This window comes from Odontomachus brunneus, unplaced genomic scaffold, assembly GCF_010583005.1.
Source record: "Odontomachus brunneus isolate Ranch 3 - 2012 unplaced genomic scaffold, Obru_v1 Obru_scaffold_040, whole genome shotgun sequence".
In the NCBI taxonomy this organism is placed as follows: Eukaryota; Metazoa; Arthropoda; class Insecta; order Hymenoptera; family Formicidae; genus Odontomachus; species Odontomachus brunneus.
Window position 1 is genome coordinate 157379 of NW_022639490.1, and position 12186 is coordinate 169564.

General features: G+C 37.1%; 1 protein-coding gene across 1 annotated transcript in view; it reads left to right on the forward strand.

The window, feature by feature from the left end:
• Positions 1–12186, forward strand: part of LOC116844222 (basigin) — a 32121-nt gene that overhangs the window by 16514 nt on the left and 3421 nt on the right. The window contains exons 2-4 of the mRNA XM_032815452.1: positions 7712–7975; positions 10410–10658; positions 11416–11860. Of these exons, the coding sequence (XP_032671343.1) occupies positions 7712–7975; positions 10410–10658; positions 11416–11860 (958 nt within the window). The remainder of the gene's footprint in view (positions 1–7711; positions 7976–10409; positions 10659–11415; positions 11861–12186) is intronic.

Below are 12186 nucleotides of genomic sequence, written 5' to 3' on the forward strand. Positions count from 1 at the left end.
CTGATCTTAGTTTTCGAAATATTCTAGATAAATTAAAATGGCCTACTCTGTATATCCATAAAGTAACATTTGCAATTGATTAAACAAATTTGTAAGATATTCCGTGCATTCCATTTTTGCTCTAACAATCAATAATTTATTGTAAATTAATCTGAATAGAAATAGGTGAAGAAATAGGTTGAATTGTATGTCACGTTAATTTACGACAAATTATTGATTCGAGCAAAAGAAGAGTGCACGGAATATCTTAAATTTTTTAATCGATTACAAGTGTTACTTTATGGATATATATTTTTATTTTAATATATTTCGCAAGAATTTTTAGCATACATTTCCCCGCTTTTGACGTCATTAAAAAGAGATAGACAATGCGAGGGGTCAAGAACCTTAACGTTTTAAAATTTTTTGGAGTAAAATTTTACTGGAAATAGAATGACCACACATACTTGGTCACACACTCGAATTCGAGTGATTTTCCACTCTGAATCGTCAAGTGAATATTTCCACTCGAATTTGAAGAGTGAATCTGATACTCCACTGTTACTGCAACATATCCACAAAGTTTCGGTTGAAACATTCGCTCATATCGAATCAGAATTCGCTCTAAACTCGAGTAAAAGATTCATTTTTGCTATTTCACATGGCAATATTTTAACTGTCGCTCGAAGGAAAATACTGCCACTTTTCACTCATTTTGAGTGAGATTCCCCTCTAGGAAACTTAGACACTTAGAAAGTACGAATGTCTCATCAAGTCGCACTCGCACGAGATCCAATTGATCGTCCTGACAAAGTGATTTTCCGAATTCTCCATTGACAGGGAGATGTGTGCGCCGATGACGAAAGGTTCAGGGCCGACACGTTATGTATCCTTCGCTGGTATCTCGTCGTTGGTCGCAAGCGCCGCGTGGATTTTCAGCCGCGTGTGGAAAGCTTAAAATAACACATTCGTAGTTTATTGATTTTCCCTAGAGTCACCGTGCCCCGCCAATTCGCATTTGACGCCGTGTCAGTCCGTTGGACAATTCCCTTTGCGCAGCAGGCTTCGCCTGGCAAACGAAAAGCGCCAAGTAAGCCGCGCGTTTACGCACGCCCACGCCAGACAGACAGGCAGACCGGCCGGCCGATCTTGACTATTGACTGATGACAGTTAACGGGATATGTATACGTGTGCATTAGAGTTGGGTTCCCCCTCGCGCGAAACACGTGCGCTTTCTTCGTTGGATCTCGCAAAGGCCTCGGAAACGTGCACAGATGTTGAACCCGCAAGCATTTGCGCTCGACTGATCACCACTCGGGAATTCGCGTCAGGTGTCGAAGTGCCAGAGCCAATGCTTTCGGACGTGGGGCAATCGATTCGCCGTGAAATCGAGCCGGCCGGGATACACGCGATCCTGTCGCGTGTGTATATAGGGTGTCCTGGACTCTCCTTCTCACATTAAGTGGGAATATAGAACGGCTTGAGGTGAACATAGAAGTCCTATACCGTTTTGCGATATTCGCAATAATAGTCGAGATATTAATTAAAAAGGATTGGCGAATGATCACGCGCGATATGGTAGATGAGCTGCAGTGGCGCTGTCTGCCGTTGTATATTTATACATCAAGTCAAACTGAACGAAAAAGTCCTCTACCATTTTGCAAATGACTACATAGATTTTTAGATATTAAAGAAAATTGTTACACATATGATTGTGTATCATAATGCATAAATTTTCTTTAATTAATATCTAAAAATCTATGTGGTTATTTACAAAATGGTAGAGGACTTTTTTGTTTAGTTTGACTTAATGTATAAGTATACAACGGCAGACGGCGCCACTGCTCATGTACCATATCGCGCGTGATCATTCGCCAATCTTTTTTAATTAATATCTCGACTATTATTGCAAATATCGCAAAACGGTATAGGACTTTTATGTTCACCTCAACCCGTTCTACATTCTCACTTAATATGAGAAGGAGAGTCTGAGACACCCTGTATATGCACGGAATTCGATAGAAACCGCGTAATTCCGCGCGAGCGCGCCTCTAATGCCCGAACGGCGTATCGAGTGTGTAGCATAATAAACCACACGCTCGCGCTCTCGTAAATCTCTTTCACCTTGTATTAGTATGTGGGTGAAATGAGACAGGCGCGCTTACGCGACGAGGCGGCGTCTTTCGCGTGGAAGTGATTCCATTAATTACGTTGGTCTACAGAAACGAGCTTCTTTTTTGTCACAAAGTTCAAATTGTGTGATATATACATAGTATTTTGTGCACCGAATCAAAAAGTACAGATAGATGTTTCTCTGTCTTCCGGGGTTCTTCCAGTGGTGTGATTTTTAATCCTTAAGATCCAGTGTATACATAATCATGTATGTTAATTTTGAGTCCTCCTCAATTTTTTATATTGACGAATTAATGATTCCATCGATATGGTGCTATACTCTCTTAAAGTGAATCAGTGAAACATCATTGAAAGCAACGAATATACACTGATTTGCAGTTATAAGTATAGCACCAAAACTGCTCAGTGCTATAATTATAACTAATATCAGTGACTACTCACTGATTCTCTTTAAGAGAGTAGATCTATCTGAGATAGAGCTGTATTCTTCGCTTCAACTTGTGAAACAATGATTTTTCCGGTGAAAGGATTAATATGGCGATTGTGTGCTGGGTAGAATCGTTGACGTACAAAATTGTGTAGTTTTTCATGGAAAAATGAGAATGAGTTTTATTCCTTTAACTTTTTATCGGTGTCATCTTAAAGCACAAACACAAGAGACTTACATGTTCATTGTGATGGTTATAAGATTTATTAAATTCTATAGCAAATTTGTAAGCAAATAAACATGAAAGCACATAATTATGCATATTCAGAAAATCGTATTTTTTAGTCAGTTCTATTCGGACTACAGGACTCTTCATCAGAAGTGTCTTTTGAGAATATTTTATAAAGAAAAAAATTTTACTTGAACGGGATCGTTAAGTTTTAAGAGAATCGATTTTTCTATACGGGAAGTTTGACAATTATTGATACATCCGTTCTGTAGATAAATAGCATCTAACATCTAACTGAACACAAAGATTCCTCATTTATTTCGTAAACAATCACGTAAAATTTTGAAAAGATTTAGAGAAGATTGAGTAATCATGCGCGATGAGGCATGATGACGATGTCTGCTGTTATGGCTTGTATATTAGCTCAGAATGAACCGAAAAGTTCTCTATTATTTTGCAAATGATCACGCAGATTTTGGATTATTAATTAAAGAAAATTGACATATGATTGTGCCCGATAGAGCATCGATATTTTTAACTAATAACTAAAATCTACGTAGCCATTTGCAAAATGATAGAGGACTTCTTTGTCCAGTTTGATTTAACCTACATACACGAGGCCTATTACGGTTCTGAGAAGTGAAAATACGAAAAGTGAGCGAATTTATTAGAATATTTATAATCTCATTGGTCTCAACATCTAGTGAATTCGCTCACTTTTCCCTTCTCATACAGAACCGTAGTAGGCTCTCAGGTGTTGTTATCACAGCTTATCTACCGTATCGCGAACGATCATTGATCAATCTTCTTTGATTAATTAATGACTCAAAATTTTACGTGATTGTTTGCGAAATAATAGAGGAATTTTCTGTTTAATTTGTCGAGGTCAATAATTGTCAGACTCTGTATACACATAGACATAGCTTATTTAATTTAAAATACAAAAGCTAATTATTTTCTGCTATGTCTGGCTATAGTATGTCTGCTTGAAAAATAAAAAATCAGTTATATCAGTTATGTCAGTTTTTATCATATCGTGCGCCTGATAAGCATGATATATTTAATTTAAACTGTAGAAGCTAGTGGTTTTCTGTTGTATTTAGCTGTCGTATTTAGTAGCGTATCTCTTTTCAAAAAAACAAAAATAAAAATATTTTATATCAGTTTTTATTATATCTTGTTCCTGATTGGAGAAAAGTCATTTGGGATATCTTCAAGGCAAAAATCAAAGTTAATCTTCAGATCTTTGAAATTACTCAGAAAAAAGTGCCATAAGACGCTTTTTTTAATTTAAAATTATATAGAATATCCACACAAAAATCTGTTAACTTTGTTTTTGACTTTGAAGATATTCTAACTAGTAACAGTTAATATGTTCTGATTGATGGTACATAAACATGCCGCTTAAACAGAGGAACTTTTTATAGAAGATACTTAATATTGATAGCATTTCAATTAATTTAGAATTTAAATTTAGAAAAATTTAGAATTTAATTACGAATTGCGCAAAATGTTTCATATGCAATGCATTAAGTCTTAGATGACCGTCGCGAAAAGAACTGAGTGACGGAGAAATTCTTAAAGATACAAAGAAAAATAATTTGCTGGCCCAGCAAATTTTCTGCTGGTCTAACAAAATTTTTTTGTTATTATATGGACAACAAAAAGATTTGCTAAGAGTACTAATCACTATCTACTGGATATAATTTGCTGAATCTACAAATTATTTTGCTATAAGAACCATGATTTATATAAGCAGTTGCAGTTTAATATTTAAATAAATTTGCTAAGGATACATTATTTTGCATCAGTAGCAAATTAACATGATTCTTAGAACAAATACACTCAACAAATTTCTTCTATCCTGGCAACGAAACTACTTCTGCTCTGATAACGAATAATTTGTAAAATTAGTTACGTCAACTAAATTTTTTTGATGTCACTACGAATATGCAGTAACAAGGACGATTTTACTAAAAGAGCAAAATTATTTTTCTCCGTGCGTAAGAGAGACAAGCCAGAAATACCACGTGACAAAAACCTGTTGACCAAGGTTATCGAAAGGTGAGGGACTCGCGTATTCCGCGACAAAACAGCGTACTCTTTTCACCACGAAGATCCAGTGATGTTCAAATCATCGTTCCAGTTGTCTGTTACTCGAATATCGGAATAAGAATGAGAGAGGCGGAATTAAAGGATTACGCGTTAATTGGGTTACGTTAACGCCGTGAATGAGTTATTCACTCCTGCGAGTCTCCGTTCAACGTGCGGCCCTTTTATCAGGCGTCAGTTATTACCGCCAACTCGCAATTCGGTCGCGGAAGTACGTCTTGTTTTGCACGATATTCGTTCTCCGCAATCAGCAGTAATAACGCCATGAAGACTTCGGTTCTCCTGCCGAGCTGTCCCTCTCGCGACTCGAATAATGATTCGCGTTCTGTGACTCACATTTTGGCCGGCATTCCATGCCGCAACTTTGTTACTACCGTCATTGTGTGTAGCCGCCGTGACATACGCGTAACCAACACACGCTCACATGCGCGTACGTCATCATATCGGTAATTCTGCTGACTTGTCATCAACACGCAGAACTGCTGTCGAGAGGAGAGTTTATATAAACCGTTCGTTCGTGCCACGCAGCTCTCACTATTTGTGTATATTTTTGGTAAGATACACTCACGCGTTTTCTGACAATCGCGTGATTAGGTGTAATCGTTCCGACGAATGGGAAAATGGATTCACGTGGCGAGGAAGCAATTTTTGTGGAAAATTAATGTTAATTCGTTCCACGTTAACGAACAAAAGTAATTTAAAAAAAATGCACGTTAAAAAATGATATTAAATTCCTCTTGATTTACTTAAACCATTGTATTTTTTTAATTCAAAACAAATACAGAGGTAAATTATTAATTTCTCAACATTTCTTACTGCTATTTTCTTTGAAAACACAACGTGCGCAACGAGGATATATTAGCCTTAACTCGCAAATTGCTGCGGATATTTTCAAAGAAAATAGCAATAAAGAGTTCTGAAAATCGTTATTATTTAACGTGTAAAGAAGTTTCATGGTAAAATATTAAATTTCTTTTGATTTATTTAACCTTCGACTCTCACTGTGTGACTCTGAAGTCACAATTCAGTCATCATTATTTATCTCCAACATGAATATTGTTCCTGTCTTAATCAGTGTGATGTGAGAGTCATAATATGGCTGCCTTTTTTCAGTATATTGGCGGCAATAGTAACTGCCTAACATGACTTCAGAGTCACAAAGTATTTTGGGAAAGAAAAAATTAGAAAAGTAAAATTTCATTTTATATGTGTCGAGTACTTTAGTTACAAATATTCCATGTACATAAAAAATGTTATAAACGTGATAAATTAATTTGGGCAGCAGAGGGTTAAACTAGTTTTTTAACTTATATAACAAATACGAATGACAGTGAGATATATTCTGTTTTTCAGAATTCTTTATTGTTATTTTCTTTGAAAATATCCGCAGCAATTTGCGGGTTAAGGCTAATTCTCCTTGCGCACGTGTTTTCAAAGAAAATAGCAGTAAGAAATCTTGAGAAATTAATAATTTTCCTCTGTACTTGTTTTATATTAAAAAAATACAATGATTTAAATAAATCAAGAAGAATTTAATATTTTACTACGAACGTTTTTGGGTATATATTCAAGGAGTTAATAGTATTTAATCTCCAAAATTTATTTTCTTTGAAATAAAAGGAGTAATAAAGGGAAAAAGGAAGTCTCTCTACAGATATGCTTACTTAAAAAAGGAACCGCTTTCCGAAGGGAACGCGCAGTAATTTTGAATCACCACCGAAGAAGTCAAAAAGAGAAACCGCTGGAAGTAATTATGACCGTCTTGAACCGTTGGAGGCACTGAGCTGGATTAGCGTTAATTGTTTCTCGCGGAAGAATTCCGGCCTATTGCTCTATGAAGACTTCTTAGGAGACTGCCGTCTGATCGTGCACGAGGAGGTCGATATTCTGTTTGTGTGGTCACCCACACTCTGCCGACCGATGACGTAAGAGTGGAAGAACTTTTTATTGACCATGCTGACGTAAACATGCGTAAACACGCGCTCCTCGAGCATGATTGATATTCAAATTATTCGCGAGATCCGCCACCCAAGTCCTCATTGTCGCGTTCAAAATCGATCAGTCGTATGCAGCTGTCGCGTGAATCATGCAATTCTGACTAAATTATTTCGTTTAATCGAGAAGCATGGTGGGACAGTTGACTTTTACTTCAGACGGAATGAAGGAGAGTTGCGTAACATGCAAGCTACACCTACTGTTGAAACATATAATGTATATCTGAAATTGCGGAAGTTAATGACACATAGTGTACTTATTTGCGCACTTATACCAGCGCACTTATTTGATAAGAGCGCAAAACATCCATCACCTTGACTATTAGCTCAACTTTGCGAAGCATTTTCGAAGATCGCCTTAACCAAGGTTATCCATTTATGCGAACACTAGTATGCTTTACGTGACTGTAAAGCACGGAGATAACCGCGAATTGAATTTTCCTTGAAACATGTCGAAAGCTGGAAGCTCGAGTTCTGTGAACGATAACAAATTATGTCGTTGTATGAACAGCACGTCGCGACAATCGCTTGGTAGAATGTTACTCGAGCGCGATTTCTTTCAGAGAATATTTCTAGTTGTTCGACATTATTAACCCATAAATCTCAAGTGTATCGTTACTCCCTGCTTTTATCTCGAATCTTGCCTCCAACAAGAAATTAATATAATGACCACTAAGTTGATTAGCTTAATTAGATTAAGGGTGGAACAATATCGATCCTTATCGTAGTATCTCTCTCTCTCTTTCTCTCGCTCGCTCGCTCGCTCGTTCGCTCTCGCTCTTTGATACTCTCACAAACTCTATCTTCTCTCAACTCTGTCTTCTTGTTTGATAAAAGTGACGTATTCGGGGCTGCCGACCGTGCACGAGGGTCATCCTTGGAGTATCGAGTGCAACGACTTGAAGGACGATGATCTCATTAGATGGACCAGAAACGGCCAGACGTTGGAACCCGAGCTGTCCAGCGGTCAGCTGGTCGTTCTCTCAAAGAGTGGCTCTAGCAGCAGTAAGCTCTCGGCGTCCCAAGCAACGGAGAATCACGATGGAGATTACAAGTGCATAAGCGACAGTGCGGAGTCCTTCCATCTCTCGATAAATTTCGGTTCGTAGCCTGCGACTAACGACAACGACAATCGATCTCGGTCGAATTCTGCCACCGACAGAATTCCCTGCGAATCTTTTTCTCTGCGACACTCTCTGCGCGCCTGCGTCGGTTTCGTTTATTACGTGGCGATTATCGCCGTTCCCATTGAGATAATTGAATTTAGTAAACATCCAGCAATTACATGTTACGCGATACGATGTCCCATTATCTCTTGCTTTTTTTTGCACACACACGTGTTTATTACAGATTCTGCTTGACAAATAGCTGGACATTGATTATCGGTTAAATTAATAAGTCAAGTAGTATGGCCTGTGTACAGATACGTGGCCTACATCTAACATATTTTCTACGACACCTGATAATTTTGAGAACTGATAGTCGAACACGATTACGTGCATGCACGAACTCTCGATTTGCTCGTCGAGTTTCACACTCGAGACTTTTCATTTGCAGTTCTTCTTACTTGACATTCTCTTAAGGCTTCTGGCCCCTAGAATTATCTATCTCTTTTTAATGAGGTCAGAAGCGAGAAAATGCATGCCAAAAATTCTTGGGAAATACGTTGAAATAAAAAGTTATATCTATAAGGTGACACTTGCAATCGATTAAATAAATCTGTGAAATATTCCGTGCATTCCTCTTTTGCTTTAATAATCAATAATTTGTCGTAAATTAATGTGACATACACTTCATCTTATTATAATTTGATTGTTAGAGCAAAAGGGGAGTGCACGGAATATCTTATAAATTTGTTTAATCGATTGCAAGTGTTACTTTATGGATATATATTTTTATTTCAACGTATTTCGCAAGAATTTCGCATACATTTTCTCGCTTCTAACGTCATTAAAAAAGAGATAGACAATGCGAGAGAACAGGAGCCTTAAAGTGAGTGAATCAGTAAATAGTCACTGATATCAGTTATAAATATAGCACTGAGCAGTTTCAGTGCTATACTCAACTGCAAATCAGTGTACATTCACTGTTTTCAATGATGTTTCATTGATTCACTTTAAGAGAGTATGAATATACTAAAAATTGTCGCCACTTTTAAGTCAGTGAATATTATGCTTTTTTTGTGATTACTAATTTCCTCTCTCCAGATATTAGATATATCATATACTACTGTGTCCAAAAAGTAAGACCAATTTTCAAGTTAAATTGCGCGGGTATATCGAATGTCAGAAATTTTTTTTTTCTAAATTGGTAGCACTGTGACAGACATCTGTGTCAAATTATGCGTCGTTTGCGTGAAGCTATTCGCAAAAAGAGGCCGGAATTATGGAAAGGCAACTCTTGGTTTTTGCATAATGCGTCATCTCACACTGCATTCTTCGAGACCATTTCGCTAAAAATTCGACCCATATCGTTCCACAACCACCATATTTACCTGATTTAGCACCGTGTGACTTCTGGCTATTTCCTAAACTCAAAAAACCGCTCCGAGAACACCGTTTTGACTCGATTGAAGAGATACAAGCTGAATTGAAGAAAGCATTGAAGGCCATTCCGGAAATCGACTTTAACAACTGTTTCGGGGGTTGGAAAAAACGTTGGCATAAGTGTATTGTGTCTGAGGGGGATTACTTTGAAGGCGACGAAATAGATTTGGAATAATAAATAAAGATTTAAAAAAAAATTTTAAATTGGTCTTACTTTTTGGACACAGTAGTATAATTTTATTTTTACTAAAATATGAAACTTCACTAAATCTTTACCAAAATATGAAAGAGAAAGCTCGAATGTTGTTCCAACTTCTAATAAGCAAATTTGTGGAACGTAAAAATTGATAATTAATCAAGAAATTAATTGCGACTCGGGCGTATCTAATCGGCCGAGATAATCGATGTCTTGTGTGATATTTTTACGTCATGAGACAGCACGAGGTATATCTCATTTATCTTCTGATAAACGAGACGTGCTCAATGTACAATACTCGTGCTGAAAAATCAGTGGACTGCGCAAATATTTCATAATTTAACGAAATGACGCGCGGGAAATTTGCGTGGATGTCAATGAACTTATTCAGCAGCAGCAGCAGCAGATCGAATTGCCTCCGTGTGTCTTCGGTGTGTTGCCGTGATTCTTAGATATTATTACAGAATATTTGGGACGACGTTCTAAGTATAGCTGCAATAGTTGCCGCCGTCACTCCTGCATTATAAAATGCTCGAGCGTTCAGTGGATTAGGTTGCAAACAAATCCTTTCGTGTCATAAGACGGGAATTTTAATCGCACGCAAAACTTTCAAGCAACGCAAAAGAACGCACGCATGTTTCGAAAATCCTCACGGTCGTTTCACTCACGATTGCAAGTAAATTATTAAACAGAAAGAAAGTGTATGCACGCACATTCGTCTTGACGATTTGTTCGCGAGCGACGATATTTATAGCATGCAGCGCCGAAAGACACAACATCTTGTTTGATGCAGATATTAAGATTAAAGTACTTACGCCCAAGGACATACCTTTGGTGCTCGAATGCACAAACAGAAGCGCCGGTGATAGAACGCAATGGCTGAAGGAGAAGACACCGGTAATTACGACATTAGGCGGCAATGAAGATATCCTCAAGATTGATAACGAGACCGGCACTTTGGAAATTTTGAAAGACGTCGAGGAGGTTTATGGAAATTACACTTGCAAAGTATCCAATTCCACAACGGAGTACAGAGTCGTACGTGAGTACTCGAGCGCAACTATTCTACTTTGATTTTGCATAATTACGTCTAATGACAACACACTCGTTTCATAAGGAGCCATCTCGGTTTGTACGACAGGTTAGTGAAAATCCTTGAAATCGATCAAGATTGAAATATAAAAAAGTAAATCAAAGAAAAAAGCAGGACTGTATAGGTCATAGGTTCCAAGAAATTTGGAATTATATTTTTGGGGATACAAAGGAGCTTGTGCCACACATTTTGTTTTTTTTTATTATTTATTTATTTTTATCATTTATAAATATTAAATATATATATATATATATATATATATATATATATATATATAAATAATTTATATATATATAAATAATTTCAGTACTCACAATTGTTTATTTTTTCTTTATTTTATTTGTTTTTATTTCTTTCAAAATATGTGGATCTACTGGTTGGGACTGAATTGGATATAAATGTTTATCTAAATGCAATTGACTGTATAAGTCATCGATAATTCAGTGCTGAAAATACGGTTTTGCTTTCTTCTTTAATTTATATTTAATGCTGCTAATTTTTACTGATTTCAAGAATTTCCACTAACAAATCGAGATATAGTCTCTTGTCAGATATACGCATCTGATCACGCGTTATATATATCTTTATCTATTTCCTATTGGAAGGGTTTTTAGAAGAAAAGAAAAAAATCGGGAAAGAAGATTAGCGCGTTGAAAAAGACACATGGTCTCTATCTCTTTATATATTCGGTGTTCTAAAATTTTAGCGAGGCCAATCGCACATTTGGCGGAATCTACCAGTGTAGTGGAGGGCGAGAAGCTGCATTTGGTATGCGGCGGGAAGCAGAGTCCCGGCATAAAGATATTATGGACTTTTGGCGATCAAAATTACACGCGCAGCAAAGACCGCGTTAAGATCGTCAGGGACGTGGAGAGGGGTATCAACGGCGCCATCCTAATTGTCGACAGTATCGAGATGAACGATCGCGGTAACATTATCTGCAGAGTGTCGTACAACTGGTCCGATCCCGTTCCGGAACACTCGTCGGAGGCCGAGACATTCCTCAGGGTCAAGGACAAGCTCGCCGCGCTCTGGCCCTTTTTAGGCATTTGCGCGGAGGTCGTCGTTCTGTGCGCCATCATCTTAATTTACGAGAAGAAGCGGAATAAAGCTGAGCTGGAGGAATCCGACACCGACCAGAGTCCCGACACGTAAATATCTGTTTTAGAATCGATTTTCGTTGTTTGTAGAATCCTATTCTGTTGTGGGTAGAAGTGGAAATCACCCAGTCTGACGCTAACTTTATTCGGTAAATTACGGTAAATTATTCGGTAATTTTGGAAAGCTGGTAAAATGCTATTTAGAAAAAAATTACAGAAATAAAATTTTAATATAAAGCTCAAAAGGAACGTTTAGCCTCTAAGATGAGTAAGATATTTTATTTAACTTATATTTTTCATAAAATATTTTGATATTCTATATTGATATATATATATATATATATATATATATATATATATATATATATATATATATA